Below are 18,138 nucleotides of genomic sequence, written 5' to 3' on the forward strand. Positions count from 1 at the left end.
GGCATATTGACATTAGTCACAGTATATATCATGTCATTACTGAATATGTTTTTACGTCATTGCAATGGTGCAACCACCTAATGGTGGTTAGACAGAAGTCAAGTAACAATGATCACTTTTAGAGATGAATTTGAGATATCGCTTAAACATCTATACTCTTCATCTGTTGAGATGTCTGGGCCACCTACTGGTTAAGCATTAAGAATGTCACCATCTTCTTCTGTCTGTCAGGCTTCATCCGGTTGCAGTCAGCTTACAGAGATACATTACAGAGGATATCGTCATTCAGAACTATCACATACCTCGTGGGGTAAGAGGAGATATGACATACGGTAGCTACTGTCTTTCCATTTGATCAGAGACTTTGGTTGATGGTTTGGGAGGGCAGTATGTTATGTGGTGTGTTCTCACTCTCTCTAGACTCTGGTCCAGTTGGGTCTCTATGCGATGGGTAGAGACCCAGATGTGTTCCCCAGACCTGAGAAGTACCTCCCGTCCCGCTGGCTGCGGGCAGAGAACCAGTACTTCAGGAGCTTGGGCTTCGGGTTTGGACCCAGACAGTGTCTCGGACGGCGCATTGCTGAGACGGAGATGCAGCTCTTCCTTATACATGTGAGGATCACAGCTCAACGTTCGAATGACTGATTAAAATCCTAAGTAACATATTAAAAATAATTATATCAAAATCTGTCAGTTTAAGCTAGAGATATCAGTTTTTTTGCATCTTAATCCACGTCGGCCGTCCGCATCTGTGGCGGAAGGTGGCCGAGCTACAGAGCTACAGAGCTACAGAGCTACAGAGCTAAAGCGATGTCTGTCAGACCATGAGACATCCCGAAAATCTGTTTTCTCACGAAAATGTTTGTAGCGTCCAAATACTAATATGACCCATCTATGGAAAGGGGAGACTCTCACAAACACAGTTGTGCTCTCTACGACCCCCACAAGTGCCAGGGGACTCGTCTGAAGGTTATACAAACACATGGAAATATGAAGGTCGTTTTGAAACAACAGAAATAAGGGGTTAAATATGTGACTGGCCACCTGGATTTGGTCTTATGTAGCAAAATTAGATTTATTTTTATTTTTTATTGGATAAAAGTAGAAACCTAGAGCAAGAAAATGGCATATCACACACTGCAGTTGAAGAACAATGGGAAAGTAATTCTGCTTTGAAAGTTGATAAACTTGTAACCCCACTTTTGAGAAAATGGCCCTTGAATATTTGGTAACTACTGGAGAGCTCGTCTTTGTCTACACCCATTCAGCATCATTTAGGCCCTCTTAAACCTTAGCCCCACCCATCTCTTTAAGATATTTGCTAAACAGAGTGATTAGTTTAGTCATCAACCAAAGATTTCAAGACTAAAAGTGGTAAAAGTAGTAGACTACAATAAGGAAAAACTCCAGGTAAAAATATACTTTATCTAGGCCTTTATCCTAATCTGACTTTGGTGCAGGTCATGTTGTTCTTCACATTACCGTCTCCGGTAAACACACACAATACCAAATAAAATAAAAAGTTGATTTGTCACATGCACAGGATACAGAAGATGTAAACAGTACAGTGAAATGGTTACTATAGTAGCAATATCAAAAGCAGAACGTGTCCAGATAAATATATGTTATAATTATTAGATGATGCTTATCCAGACACACTTGTCTAAATCGATGGGTCATGTGAAAGAAATGCTATAACCCCCAGACACATCTAGATAAGTGGACGGGTCTCTATTATCTAGACATGTTCATGAAATACAATAGATGACTGTAATCACCCCCAGACACACCTGGCTAACTTGATGGGTCATGTAGTCATCTGGCAAAGTGTTTTGTTTAGACATGTAGCTAGCTAGCTAAACAATAAAACGGTATAGTCCCAACTCATACTACTACCAACCAATACAAACATTGTCATAGCTATAGTCTAAATGTCCAGGTAGCTAAAGCTAATCTACCAGGTTCAATGTTAGCTAGATAACATTAGGCTATAATGAAGAATGCAAATTAATATCTGATTTGAATAATATTACTTCACAGATCAAACACGTAACGTTAGCTAGCGAGCTGGCAAGCTAACGTTCGCTAGCTAGCTAACAGTACACTTTAACTTGCAATGAAAACGATTTTCTGACAAACTTAGAAACGTATAATATCTGAAAATGTAGCTGGACTCTTACATGGATAAATGCTTCATGGCAGACTGGAACCATTTAACTCCCTTCTGTTTGTAGCTACCATCTTGTTCCGCCAGCGTTGTCTCAAGTCACTCCGGTTCACACTGACCGTGGCGTGTGCAGAAAGAAGCAAATCACTTTTTTCAATTGATCTGTCGACAGCACCTGCTAAATTCAGGACATAAATGTTGTTTAGAAAAGTATAAAAACTTTTGTAGTGTACCGTGCTGCTTCCACTGCCTCTCCCTCTGCTGTGCTGCTTCCACTGCCTCTCCCTCTGCTGTGCTGCTTCCTCTGCCTCTCTCTCTGCTGTGCTGCTTCCACTGCCTCTCTGCCTCTCCCTCTGCTGTGCTGCTTCCACTGCCTCTCCCTCTGCTGTGCTGCTTCCACTGCCTCTCCCTCTGCTGTGCTGCTTCCTCTGCCTCTCCCTCTGCTGTGCTGCTTCCTCTGCCTCTCCCTCTGCTGTACTGCTTCCTCTGCCTCTCCCTCTGCTGTGCTGCTTTCTCTGCCTCTCTGCCTCTCCCTCTGCTGTGCTGCTTCCTCTGCCTCTCTGCCTCTCCCTCTGCTGTGCTGCTTCCTCTGCCTCTCTGCCTCTCCCTCTGCTGTGCTGCTTCCTCTGCATCTCTGCCTCTCCCTCTGCTGTGCTGTGCTGCTTCCACTGGCTCTCCCTCTGCTGTGCTGCTTCCTCTGCCTCTCTGCCTCTCCCTCTGCTGTGCTGCTTCCACTGTCTCTCCCTCTGCTGTGCTGCTTCCTCTGCCTCTCCCTCTGCTGTGCTGCTTCCTCTGCCTCTCTGTCTCTCCCTCTGCTGCTTCCTTTGCCTCTTCTCTGTTGAGGCCTAGATTCCTGCACCTCCAGATGAACTGGCAGAGGGGGAGTGGTGCCAGGGCCTGCAGACGGGGTGATTGACATAGCAGAGGGGGAGTGGTGCCAGGGCCTGCAGACAGGGTGATTAACATAGCAATGGGGGAGTGGTGCCAGGGCCTGCAGAAGGGGTGATTGACATAGCAGAGGGGAGTGGTGCCAGGGCCTGCAGACGGGGTGATTGACATAGCAGAGGGGGAGTGGTGCCAGGGCCTGCAGACGGGGTGATTGACATAGCAGAGGGGAGTGGTGCCAGGGCCTGCAGACGGGGTGGTTGACATAGCAGAGGGGAGTGGTGCCTGCAGACGGGGTGATTGACATAGCAGAGGGGGAGTGGTGCCAGGGCCTGCAGACGGGGTGATTGACATAGCAGAGGGGAGTGGTGCCTGCAGACAGGGTGATTGACATAGCAGAGGGGGAGTGGTGCCAGGGCCTGCAGACTGGGGTGATTGGCAGTAGCAGAGGGGGAGTGATGCCAGGGCCTGCAGACAGGGGTGATTCAGACATAGCAAGAGGGGGAGTGGTGCCAGGGCCTGCAGACGGGGTGATTGACATAGCAGAGGGGGAGTGGTGCCAGGGCCTGCAGACGGGGTGATTGACATAGCAGAGGGGAGTGGTGCCAGGGCCTGCAGACGGGGTGATTGACATAGCAGAGGGGAGTGGTGCCTGCAGACAGGGTGATTGACATAGCAGAGGGGGAGTGGTGCCAGGGCCTGCAGACTGGGTGATTGACATAGCAGAGGGGAGTGGTGCCTGCAGACAGGGTGATTGACATAGCAGAGGGGGAGTGGTGCCAGGGCCTGCAGACGACGGGGTGATTGACATAGCAGAGGGGGAGTGGTGCCAGGGCCTGCAGACAGGGGTGATTGACATAGCAGAGGGGAGTGGTGCCAGGGCCTGCAGACGGGGTGATTGGCATAGCAGAGGGGAGTGGTGCCAGGGCCTGCAGACAGGGGTGATTGGACATAGCAGAGGGGAGTGGTGCCAGGGCCTGCAGACGGGGTGATTGACATAGCAGAGGGGAGTGGTGCCAGGGCCTGCAGACGGGGTGATTGACATAGCAGAGGGGGGTAGTGGTGCCAGGGTCGCTGCAGACGGGGTGATTGACATAGCAGAGGGGAGTGGTGCCAGTGCAGACGGGGTGATTGACATAGCAGAGGGTAGTGGTGCCTGCAGACAGGGGGCTGAGTCTCAGACATAGACAGAGGGGGAGTGGTGCCTGCAGACGGGGAGGGCCTGCAGACGGGGTGATTGACATAGCAGAGGGGAGTGGTGCCAGGGCCTGCAGACGGGGTGATTGACATAGCAGAGGGGGAGTGGTGCCAGGGCCTGCAGACGGGGTGATTGACATAGCAGAGGGGAGTGGTGGCAGGGCCTGCAGACGGGGTGATTGACATAGCAGAGGGGAGTGGTGCCAGGGCCTGCAGACGGGGTGATTGACATAGCAGAGGGGAGGAAGACCTTGACCGGCGGGGGCGCTTGCTGGGGAGCGGTGTTTCCCAAACGTCGTCATCCAAATCCTCTGCATCCTCCACTCTGTGGGGAATAAAATAAAGGGATATATTGTTGTAAGACACACAGAATTACAGTTGACTAAATTTACTAAACGTCTTTACTGTAAAGTGAAAACACCAAACCTAAACTTTATCTGTACAGTGACTCACATAGAAGGTGTGAAGCACACACACGATGCAAACAGTAACACTTTGTAGACGAAGGCAGAGGTGACAACCACAAATAAACAATGGCCATGAGAGTTTAGTGGCCTGAAACTTAGAATAGCAACCAGTGAACTAATATGAAACATAGACAATAACTACTTTGGAATGATATATCATTGAAATGACTTTGTTACATAGGCCTATATAAACTAAATCCAAAAGCACAAAAAGCAGACAACTTATAATAAATGAAATACATATAGTAAATGAGCTATATAAAGTCATGAAAATAATTTATTTACAGACCTTAAAGTAGATCCAGTCCTTCTAGAAAGCAAAATCCTCGTTGGCCATATCAAAATCCTCGTTGTCCATATCGTTCCCCAGATCCGAATTCAACTCAAGTATTTTATTCAAAGCTTCTATGTCAGTATGCTTATTCATAGCTGCCTTCTATACATTTTTTATACTTAAATGGGTTCTAAAATTCAAAATCAAATAGCTAAATGATCCATGGTATGACCATCTTAAAACAATTCCATATGACCATCTTAAAACAATTCCATATGACCATCTTAAAACAATTCAAAATATTTTTTAAAGCTTGAAAGACTTCGGGACTACTTTAGTTTGACTACTTTAGTTTGACTACTCTAGTTGGACTACTCTAGTTGGACTACTCTAGTTGGACTACTCTAGTTGGACTACTTTAGTTGGACTACTCTAGTTTGACTACTCTAGTTTGACTACTCTAGTTGGACTACTTTAGTTGGACTACTTTAGTTGGACTACTTTAGTTTGACTACTCTAGTTTGACTACTCTAGTTTGACTACTCTAGTTTGACTACTCTAGTTTGACTCTAGTTGGACTACTCTAGTTGGACTACTCTAGTTGGACTACTCTAGTTGGACTACTCTAGTTGGACTACTCTAGTTGGACTACTCTAGTTGGACTACTCTAGTTGGACTACTCTAGTTGGACTACTCTAGTTGGACTACTCTAGTTGGACTACTCTAGTTGGACTACTCTAGTTTGACTACTCTAGTTTGACTACTCTAGTTTGACTACTCTAGTTGGACTACTTTAGTTGGACTACTCTAGTTGGACTACTCTAGTTGGACTACTCTAGTTGGACTACTCTAGTTGGACTACTCTAGTTGGACTACTCTAGTTGGACTACTCTAGTTGGACTACTCTAGTTGGACTACTCTAGTTGGACTACTCTAGTTTGACTACTCTAGTTGGACTACTCTAGTTGGACTACTCTAGTTGGACTGACTCTAGTTGGACTACTCTAGTTGGACTACTCTAGTTGGACTACTCTAGTTGGACTACTTTAGTTGGACTACTCTAGTTGGACTACTCTAGTTGGACTACTCTAGTTGGACTACTCTAGTTTGACTACTCTAGTTGGACTACTCTAGTTGGACTACTCTAGTTGGACTACTCTAGTTGGACTACTCTAGTTGGACTACTCTAGTTGGACTACTCTAGTTTGACTACTCTAGTTGGACTACTTTAGTTGGACTACTCTAGTTGGACTACTCTAGTTGGACTACTCTAGTTGGACTACTCTAGTTGGACTACTCTAGTTGGACTACTTTAGTTGGACTACTTTAGTTGGACTACTCTAGTTGGACTACTCTAGTTGGACTACTCTAGTTGGACTACTCTAGTTTGACTACTCTAGTTGGACTACTTTAGTTGGACTACTCTAGTTGGACTACTCTAGTTGGACTACTCTAGTTGGACTACTCTAGTTTGACTACTCTAGTTGGACTACTTTAGTTGGACTACTCTAGTTGGACTACTCTAGTTGGACTACTCTAGTTGGACTACTCTAGTTGGACTACTCTAGTTGGACTACTCTAGTTGGACTACTCTAGTTTGACTACTCTAGTTGGACTACTCTAGTTGGACTACTCTAGTTGGACTACTCTAGTTGGACTACTCTAGTTGGACTACTCTAGTTGGACTACTCTAGTTGGACTACTTTAGTTGGACTACTTTAGTTGGACTACTCTAGTTGGACTACTCTAGTTGGACTACTCTAGTTTGACTACTCTAGTTGGACTACTTTAGTTGGACTACTCTAGTTGGACTACTCTAGTTGGACTACTTTAGTTGGACTACTCTAGTTGGACTACTCTAGTTGGACTACTTTAGTTGGACTACTCTAGTTGGACTACTCTAGTTGGACTACTCTAGTTGGACTACTCTAGTTTGACTACTCTAGTTGGACTACTTTAGTTGGACTACTCTAGTTGGACTACTCTAGTTGGACTACTCTAGTTGGACTACTCTAGTTGGACTACTTTAGTTGGACTACTTTAGTTCAAACAACCTATTTCGTTTTGATTTAACTTTCATTTAGTTTCAACCACTTTTTTTCCTTCCAATAGTAGAATGTCACAGGAAGACAGAACATATGGTTGTAACAGTGTACCTGTTTCTCTGTCACTGCAGATGCTGGAGAACTTCAGAGTAGATAAACAGCGTCAGGTGGAGGTGCACAGTACCTTTGAGTTGATCTTGTTGCCAGAGAAACCCATTCTTCTGACCCTGAAGCCTCTAAAGAGCAGCCAGTGATATCATGAAGCCTCTACACAGCAGCCAGTGATATCATGAAGCCTCTACACAGCAGCTGGTGACATCATGAAGCCTCTACACAGCAGCTGGTGACATCATGAAGCCTCTACACAGCAGCTGATGACATCATGAAGTCTCTACACAGCAGCCGGTGACTTTCATAAAATCACAAGTGTAATACATCAAAATAAAGCTTAACTTTAATCCAGCCGCTGTGTCAGATTTCAAAAAGGCTTTACGGCGAAAGCACACCATGCGATTATCTGAGGACAGCGCCCCACATACAAACACATAAAAAACATATTTCAACCATATTTCGACACGAAAGTCAGAAATAGCGATATAAAAAATGCCTTACCTTTGATGATCTTCTTCTGTTGTCACTCCAAAATGTCCCAGTTACATCACAAATGGTCCTTTTGTTCGATAATGTCCTTCTTTATATCCATAAAAACTCAGTTTAGCTGGCGCGCTTCAGTCAATAATCCACCCAGTTTCCCTCCATCAAATTGCATACAAAAGAGAAAAATATCAAAGAGAGAAAAATACCAAAGAACGCGCTCTCTTCCACACGCTTGGAAACACTACAGCCAAAATGGGAGCCTCCTGGAAAAACTACAATTTCTGGCTCATTTTTCCAAAAACCAGCCTGAAACTCTTTCTAAAGACTGTTGACATCTAGTGGAAGCCCTAGGAACTGCAATCTGGGAGGACTTGGTCTTAGAATAAAAGTGAGAGCCATTGAAAATAGTGGTAGGCTGATTTGTTTGGGGGGGGATGGTTTGTCCTCGGGGTTTCGCCTGCCATATCAGTTCTGTTATACTCACAGACATAATTGTAACAGTTTTTGAAACTTTAGAGTGTTTTCTATCCACATCTACTAATTATATGCATATCCTATCTTCTGGGCCTGAGTAGCAGGCAGTTTAATTTGGGCACGCTTTCCATCCAAAATTCCGAATGCTGCCCCCAACCCTAGTGAAGTTAAAGTCACCGGCCACTAGGAGCGCCGCTTCTGAGTGAGCATTTTCTTCTTTGCTTATGGCCTTATGGAGTTGGTTGAGAGTGGTCTTGGTGCCAACTTCATTCTGGGGTGGTAAAAAGACGGCTACGAATAATATATATGAGAACTCTCTTGGTAGATAGTGTGGTCTACAGATTATCATGAGGTACTCTACCTCAGGCGAGCAATACCTCAATACTTATTTAATCACCACTACCACCCTACGTAACCTGACCAAACAGTCATTCCTCCTCTCTGTTTTGCGTTACATGCAAGACACTGCGTTTGATTTATCAAAAGTGATACTTTAAGTTAGCTTACTTACTTCATGTACAATGGAGATTGATTTCACAGCCTTGGATTCTGAGATGTTTTCAGACCAAATTCCAGACACTCTCTTCTCCATTATCAGGGAAACCCCAACTCTAACCAGATGGCTGAGGTCTGTTGTCTCGGCATGTCTAGGCATGTAAAACCAGGCCTCTAGTCTTGTTGGACCATCTCCAACCTACAGAAGAAGCACTGGGAAAAGGGATCCTGTTCATCGTAATGACGACAAGGCTGAGATGTTCCACCTGTACGTGGGCTCCCGGTTTGGGGGGTCGGGGTGGTGAACACAGAGCTTCTGCCCAGTAACAGCCCATAAACATATTGGATGCCATGGCTCCGCCCCTGCCAAGGGCCTTCCATTGCGCTATGTCCTGCCGCCCGCATCTACTGCCCTCAAACCCACTCTTCTGCTGATCAATGACTGCTGGCAATCCTTGCCCCCCCAACAATGTCACCGCCGTGGCTGTGGACTTGGACCTTCACCCTGACCCCTCCTTTGTCCGATTTGCTTGACGGCCTGAATTGGGTTTTCTCCATCTCATCTATAGTCCTTGCACTCCTCACTTCTGCACTTGACGAGAGCCAGAAGTTGTCTCCTCCCTCCGCCAAAGAGGTGAAGCAGAGGTTTATGATTTGTCCCTTCTCCTCCCTGCCATTCTCCACCTACCACATCAGTCCCCTAGGAATTGCTACTCAAAAGTATTATGTCAAGAATCGTATAATCGATCTCTCCCCCCCCCACGAATCTTCAGTCTCCAGCGTCAACAGCCTCATCCCCAATCTTGTCTTCCCCTTGCAGTATGCCACAGTCAACCATGCCATCACTGTCATTAAACTTGCTGGCCATGTAACTTGGCTTGCCAAAGCCGACATCATCTCCGCTTTCCAGGTGCTGCTCCTCCATCCTGACACCTGGCATCTCTTCAGAGTCTGTTGGGAGGGACGGTACTACTTCTGTCTGCCTGCTGTAAGAGGAGCCCTGGAATATTCAACACCTCTGTTGGGTCTAGCTGAATGTCAACAGGCTTCCTTATGTTGTCCATCTCCTCGCCAATTTCCTCACTATTGGCATCCCTTCATCCCATTCCCGCCCTGGGCCTCTCCACCTTCAGCTGCCTTGGCGTACCTCTGAGAAGACAGGAGGCCACTCTACCTGCCTCATACTGGACAGTCTCTTTTCAGGTCTCCCTGCCACAACAAACTTAATCCGTCAAGGCTGCTTGTCCCACCTTCTCACCCAAGCAGCCTCCCTGCTTTCCCTTCCCACTCCATCCTATCAGCCGTTGCACCTTCCTCCTCCCCTCCTCCACCTTTCTTTTACTTAGGTTTTTTCAAGGGTCTTCTGGGGGGGATTGCTTTCACCACAGGAGCATAACTACCACAGCATAACTACCAAGCAGAGTGAACCTCCTCCGTATCCTTCATCTGCAACCCTTGGCTTCATCCAGTTCCATCTCATTTCCCCACTGAATCCTCACTCTCACATCCATTTCATGTCTGGTCATTAAACTCATGAAAAAAGTTAATGTATCTGCAACTTGACCAAATCTGTGACAAGAGTACATTTTTTTTCAGAATGACTGACTTTTATTTTGTTACACAACTGTAAGCTATTTCCTGTAAACTCACCATCATTACCTCTAATTATGTTGTGGGCTTATTTTCCTTTTAGCTACTTTTTATTCATTAAAGTTAAGACTTTATCAGATATACCCATTATTTGAAATGGCTCGCTAGCAAGGTAGCAACAAACCAAAACTGTTTAGAAAAGTTGCTTTTAGTTGCCTGGCATGCTAGGTTGACATTTACTAAATACAATTTTAAACTGATAGGTTTATTGGTGTTAAAACTGAGAAAATGCTGTTTGGACCACCGGGCTGCTGATGTCACGCAGAGGTTGTTGTTTTATAATATCTTTTTTATAATGAAAACGGCTAGTTTGACATCGGACGACAATAGAATGTTCACGATGTTACTGAGACGACTCTACAGACGACAATATAATGTTCACGATGTCACTGAGACGACTCTACAGACGACAATAGAAAGTTCACGATGTTACTGAGACGACTCTACAGACGACAATATAATGTTCACGATGTCACTGAGACGACTCTACAGACGACAATAGAATGTTCACGATGTCACTCAGACGACTCTACAGACGACAATAGAAAGTTCATGATGTCACTGAGACGACTCTACAGACGACAATAGAAAGTTCACGATGTCACTCAGACGACTCTACAGACGACAATAGAAAGTTCATGATGTCACTGAGACGACTCTACAGACGACAATAGAATGTTCACGATGTCACTCAGACGACTCTACAGACGACAATAGAAAGTTCATGATGTCACTGAGACGACTCTACAGACGACAATAGAATGTTCACGATGTCACTGAGACGACTCTACAGACGACAATAGAATGTTCACGATGTCACTGAGACGACTCTACAGACGACAATAGAATGTTCACGATGTCACTGAGACGACTCTACAGACGACAATAGAATGTTCATGATGTCACTGAGACGACTCTACAGACGACAATAGAATGTTCATGATGTCACTGAGACGACTCTACAGACGACAATAGAATGTTCATGATGTCACTGAGACGACTCTACAGACGACAATAGAATGTTCATGATGTCACTGAGACGACTCTACAGACGACAATAGAATGTTCACGATGTCACTGAGACGACTCTACAGACGACAATAGAATGTTCATGATGTCACTGAGACGACTCTACAGACGACAATAGAATGTTCATGATGTCACTGAGACGACTCTACAGACGACAATAGAATGTTCATGATGTCACTGAGACGACTCTACAGACGACAATAGAATGTTCATGATGTCACTGAGACGACTCTACAGACGACAATAGAATGTTCATGATGTCACTGAGACGACTCTACAGACGACAATAGAATGTTCATGATGTCACTGAGACGACTCTACAGACGACAATAGAATGTTCATGATGTCACTGAGACGACTCTACAGACATGTCGATAGACCAACTGTAAACCAGCCATCACAGAAATGGTGGAAAAAGTCAAGAGGTGTGAATACTTTCTGAAGGCCCTGTACTAAATGTCTGTTATCTTACATTCCACATCAACAACTGATTACTAAATATCTGTTAGCCTACGTTTTACATCAAATAAAATCAGATTATATTGGTCACATGCACGTGTTTAGCAGATGCTCACGAGTGGCGCATCGGTCTATGGCACTGTGTCTCAGTGCAAGAGGCATCACTACAGTCATTGGTTTGAATCCAGGCTGTATCACATCCGGCCGTGATTGGGAGTCCCATAGGGCGGTGCACAATTGGCCCAGCGTCGTCCGGGTTTGTCCAGGGTAGGCCGTCATTGTAAATAAGAATTGCGAGTGTAGAGAAATGCTTGTGCTTCTAGTTCCGACAGTGCAGTAATATCTAACAAGTAATATCTAACAAATTACACAACATATACCCAATACACACACATCTAAGTAAAGGAGTGGAATTAAGAATAGATAAATATATGGACGAGCAATGTCAGAGCGGCATAGCGTAGAATAGTATAGAGTACAGCATATACATATGAGATGAGTAATGCAAGATATGTAAACATTTTTAAAGTGACTAGTGTTCCATTTATTAAGGTGGTGTCAGGATTTACCTAGGGGTCATGATTGGGGCTGTACCAAATGTTTGGTGTATTAGAATAATTGATTATGCTTATGTTATATTAATAGAAGGGGAGGGGTTATAAGACCCCTCCCTCCTTACATTTATAGGGTCATAGGCTACAGATTAACAATACAAATTCATTGTAGAGGTTTAGTATTCCACAATTTGTTTTTAGTTCTCTCTCTATTTCATTATGAAGAGGCCCCTCTGAGTAATGTGTGACTGTGAAGAAGGAGCTCTGCAGGGGAGTGGAGGAGATAAGTCTAGTCAAACATTCCACAGGAAATCCGCTTTGGGGAGTGGACGTTTACTGCTAAGTTTAAGATAACACAAAAAGCCATTGTTTATATAGGGGTTTGGTCTCAGGAGTAAAAAGGTAATGATTAGTTAGTGACATCACTAAGGTGGGACTTCGGTTTAATAAAACAACTTGAGACCTTTTGTTTGATGCAGAAACTTACTCAGAAACATGTGTGCTATGTTCCTGTTTGTCAACTTCTGTCTGCAATTGCATTGATAAAGGTTTTTGAATGATTTAATTACAGATATTGTCATAATGCTAATTTCACCAATGAACCAATGATTGACAAAGACGGACGTAAGGAACGAATCCTAACAGTGGCCAGTGATTTCAAGTCTATCTACATAGGCAGCAGCCTCTATGTGCTAGTGATGGCTATTTAAAAGTCTGATGGCCTTGAGATAGAATCTGTTTTTCAGTCTCTCGGTCCCTGCTTTGATGCACCTGTACTGACCTCGCCTTCTGGATGATAGCGGTGTGAACAGGCAGTGGCTCGGGTGGTTGTTGTCCTTGATGATCTTTTTGGCCTTCCTGTGACATTGGGTGCTGTAGGTGTCCTGGGGGGCAGGTAGGTTGCCCCTGTTGATGCGTTGGGCAGACCTCACCACCCTTTGGAGAACCCTGCGGCTGTTTTGTTGACGTTGAGTGAGAGGTTATTTTCCTGGCAAATTGAAATGGGTGATAGGTGATATGATCCTTGACTAGTCTCTCAAAGCACTTCATGACAACAGAAGTGAGTGCTACGGGGCGATAGTAATTTAGTTCAGATACATTTGCTTTCTTGTGTACAGGAACAATGATGGTCATCTTGAAGCATGTGGGGACAACAGACTGGGATATGGAGAGATTGAATATGTCCGTAAACACTCCAGCCAGCTGGTCTGCGCATGCTCTGTGTTATCCTCAAAGTGGGCAAAGAAGGTGTTTAGCTTGTCCGGAAGCAAGATGTCGGTATCCCCTACGTGGCTGATTTACCTTTTCTAGTCTGTGATTGTCTGTAGACCCTGCCACATACGTCTCGTGTCTGAGCCACTGAATTGTGACTCCACTTTGTCTATACTGATGTTTTGCCTGTTTGATTGCCTTGCGGAGGGAATAACTACTCTGTTTGTATTCTGCCATATTCCCAGTCACCTTGCCATGGTTAAATGCGGTGGTTCGCGCTTTCAGATTTGGCTAATGCTGCCATCTATCCACGGTTTCTGGTTAGGGTAGGTTTTTAATAGTCACAGTGGGTACAACATCTCCTACACACTTCCTGATAAACTCAGTCACCGTATCAGTGTATTCGTCCATATTATTCTCTGAGGCTACCCGGAACATATCCCAGTCCGCGTGATCAAATTAATCTTGAAGCTTTGATTCCGATTGGTCAGACCAGCGTTGAATAGTCTTAGAATGGGTACTACCTGTTTGAGGTTCTGGCTATAGGAAGGGAGGAGCAAAATGGAGTCGTGGTCAGATTTGCCGAATGGAGGGCGGGGGAGGGCCTTGTAGGTATCCTGGAAGTTGGAGTAACAGTGGTCGAGTGTTTTAGCAGCGCGAGTACTACAGTCAATGTGTTGATAGAACTTCGTCAGCCTAGTCCTCAAACGTGCTTTGTTAAAATCCTCAGCTACAATAAATGCAGCCTCAGGATATGTGGTTTCCAGTTTGCATAAAGTCCAGTGTAGTTCTTTGAGGGCCGTCGTGGTATTGGCTTGAGGGGGGATATACACGCCCGTGACTACAACTGAGGAAAATGATCATCTTGGGAGGTAATACGGTCGGTATTTGATTGTGAGTTATTCTAGGTTGGGTGAACAAAAGGACTTGAGTTCCTGTACCTTATCACAATTAAACCATGAGTCGTAATCATGCAACACACCCCCGCCCTTCTTCTTCCCGGAGAGATATTTATTCCTGTCATGTTTCTGTGAAACAGAGTATGTTACAATCCCTGATGTCTCTCTGGAAAGAGACCCTCTCCCTGAGCTTGTCAACTTTATTAACGAGAGACTGAACATTAGCGAGTAATATAATCGGAAGCGGTGGGTGGTGGGCGCCATTCCGAGTCCCTCTCCGCCGCCGGCGTTGTTTTGGGTCGGCTTCTGGAATCAGTTCAATTGCCCTGGTGGGGAGGGGGGTGCGAACAAAGGATCTGCTTCGGGAAAGTCATATTCCTGGTTGTAATGCTGGTAATGCTGGTAATGCTGGTAATGCTGGTAGTGCTGGTAATGCTGGTAATGCTGGTAATGCTGGTAATGCTGGTAATGCTGGTAATGCTGGTAGTGCTGGTGAGTTACCGACCGCTCTGATATCCTATAGTTCTTTCCAGCTGTATGTAATAACACAAAACAAATTATGCAATGTAAGAAATAATACATAAAAAAATATAAATACTGTGCAGTTTCCTAAGAGCAAGAAGCTAGTTGTCGCCATTTAGAACAATTGATTACTAAATATCTGTTATCCACGTTCCACATGAACACCAACTGAATACTAAATATCTGTTATCCACGTTCCACATGAACAACTGAATACTAAATATCTGTTATCCACGTTCCACATGAACAACAACTGAATACTAAATATCTGTTATCCACGTTCCACATGAACAACTGAATACTAAATATCTGTTCTCCACGTTCCACACGAACACCAACTGAATACTAAATATCTGTTCTCCACGTTCCACAACAATACAATTAGAACAACAGAAGATACCTCTGGTGCTTGTATTATTTAAATAACTGTTATAAAGGATATTGGGGGATTAAAGGAGTTTAAAAGGCTGGGTATAAGGTCTGTCGGGATGGTGTTGGTGAAAGCGTGAGGTCAAGGTCACTTCTTCATGGGCTCCAGGTGCCTTCGTCGGCTACAGTCCAATAGGGAGTTAGACTCCTGAAGGACAGACAGACAGACCCGACAGACCAGACCAGACCAGACAGACAGACAGACAGACAGACAGACAGACAGACAGACAGACAGACAGACAGACAGACAGACAGACAGACAGACAGACAGACAGACAGACAGACAGACAGACAGACAGACAGACAGACAGACAGACAGACAGACAGACAGACAGACAGACAGACAGACAGACAACCTACAAACAGTCATACACATGCAAAATAAAAATATAAATGTTTTGTCACACACCGGATAGGTGCAGTAAAATGTGTTGTTTTACAGGGTCAGCCATAGTAGTATTAGGTGTTGTTTAACAGGGTCAGTCATAGTAGTATGATAGGTGTTGTTTTACAGGGTCAGCCATAGTAGTATGATAGGTGTTGTTTAACAGGGTCAGCCATAGTAGTATGATAGGTGTTGTTTTACAGGGTCAGCCATAGTAGTATGATAGGTGTTGTTTAACAGGGTCAGCCATAGTAGTATGATAGGTGTTGTTTAACAGGGTCAGCCATAGTAGTATGATAGGTGTTGTTTTACAGGGTCAGCCATAGTAGTATGATAGGTGTTGTTTTACAGGGTCAGCCATAGTAGTATGATAGGTGTTGTTTTACAGGGTCAGCCATAGTAGTATGCTGCCCCTGGAGCAAATGACTGGCCAGTTTAAACTTCATAGGAGCTGGAGATACACAACACAAACTGTCAACACACACACACTGTACTTCAGCACAACATCCAGAACTATGTCATTTTAACATTAAAAACAAGTTTCTGCTGAGTCCCTGTCATGGCCAGATCAGAGCCACATGACATCTACAAAGCTGATGTTTGATCTAAAGTAAATGCTTCATAAACTCTGTGAGATTTCAACACATTTCAAGACTGAGAAACACATTACAATAATGCTGAATAAATGTCTATTATCTAAGCCCACTGACGGACTCTCTGCGTCCCAAATGGCACAACAGGAAGTACGGTGTCATTTGGGACGCAGACCCTTCTCATTAAGAAGGAAACACATCTGGTGTTTGCGTTTAGATGGCCTCAAACGGGCGTCTATGTGTCCGTCCAGTCAGTCGTCCTTTAGTCAAGGTTACAGACTGTCCTTCAGATGATAAGCGCAGTGGCTGACCGTCCCTTATCAGGTCCAAGGCCGAGTGTGTGTGTTTTTTATCAAACCTTTATTTAACCCAGGGTTTCATTTACAAGGAACAATAAATCAACATAATCCGCCTCAATACAACACTATACAATTACACATTTCAACAAATCAAATTGAAAAGTGACAGATAAAAAATGACACATTAATCAGAACAAGTGCAGTTCTCCATTCCTCATCAAAGTCCTGTACTGACCCTTCGAGACCAGAGAGTCAAGCCTCAAAGTAGGTCATTTCATGAAGCTAGGGATCCAATAACTCAATAAGGGAGGTGAGGTAAAAAGGGAGTCTCTGAAGAACTGCTTTATATACAAATAGCAGCCAATGTTGGGCCCTTCTGGTAGTCTGAGACTCCCAGACAACGGTCCTATATACAGTTGAAGTCTGAAGTTTACATCCACTTAGGTTGGAGTCATGAAAACTTGTTTTTCAACCACTCCACAAATTTCTTGTTAACAAACTATAGTTTTGGCAAGTCGGTTAGGACATCTACTTTGTGCATGACACAAGTAATGTTTCCAACAATTGTTTACAGACAGATTTTTTCACTTATAATTCACTGTATCACAATTCCAGTGGGTCAGAAGTTTACTGAGCCTTTCTGGAAAATTCCAGAAAATGATGTCATGGCTTTAGAAGCTTCTGATAGGCTAATTGACATAATTTGAGTCAATTGGAGGTGTACCTGTGGATGTATTTCAAGGCCTACCTTCAAACTCAGTGCCTCTTTGCTTGACATCATGGGAAAATCTAAAGAAATCAGCCAAGACCTCCACAAAATGTGTAGATCTCCACAAGTCTGGTTCATCCTTGGGAGCAGTTTCCAAACGCCTGAAGGTACCACGTTGATCTGTACAAACAATAGTACACACATATAAACACCGTCGGACCACGCAGCCATCATACCGCTCAGGAAGGAGACACGTTCTGTCTCCTAGAGATGAACGTACTTTGGTGCGAAAGTGCAAATCAATCCCAGAACAACAGCAAAGGACCTTGTGAAGATGCTGGAGGAAACAGGTACAAAGTATCTATATCCACACTCGGTAGCGATGAAGTGCTTTGAAAGGCTGGTCATAGCTCACATCACAGCATCCTCCCGGACACCCTAGACCTACTCCAATTCACATACCGCCCCAACAGATCCACAGATGATGCAATCGCACTCGCATTCCACACCGCCCTTTCTCACCTGGACAAAAATAACACCTATGTGTGTTCATTGACTACAGCTCAGCGTTCAACACCATCGTGCCCACGAAGCTCATCACTAAGCTACGGACTCTAAGACTAAACACCTCCCTTGTGAAGATGCTGGAGAAAACAGGTACAAAAGTATCTATATCCACAGTAAAACGAGTCCTATATCGACATAACCTGAAATGCCGCTCAGCAAGGAAGAAGCCACTGCTCCAAAACTGCCATAAAAAAAGCCAGACTACAGTTTGCAACTGCACACGGGGACAA

General features: G+C 44.5%; 1 protein-coding gene across 1 annotated transcript in view; it reads left to right on the plus strand.

The window, feature by feature from the left end:
• LOC139584140 (cholesterol side-chain cleavage enzyme, mitochondrial) overlaps nt 1-10,154 on the plus strand; it is a 28,439-nt gene extending 18,285 nt beyond the window's left edge. The window contains exons 7-9 of the mRNA XM_071415661.1: nt 232-310; nt 421-612; nt 7,167-10,154. Coding sequence (XP_071271762.1) covers nt 232-310; nt 421-612; nt 7,167-7,289 — 394 coding nt within the window. The 3' untranslated portion in view covers nt 7,290-10,154. The remainder of the gene's footprint in view (nt 1-231; nt 311-420; nt 613-7,166) is intronic.
• The last annotated feature ends 7,984 nt before the right edge of the window (nt 10,155-18,138 follow it).

This window comes from Salvelinus alpinus, chromosome 9 (genome assembly GCF_045679555.1).
Source record: "Salvelinus alpinus chromosome 9, SLU_Salpinus.1, whole genome shotgun sequence".
In the NCBI taxonomy this organism is placed as follows: domain Eukaryota; kingdom Metazoa; phylum Chordata; class Actinopteri; order Salmoniformes; family Salmonidae; genus Salvelinus; species Salvelinus alpinus.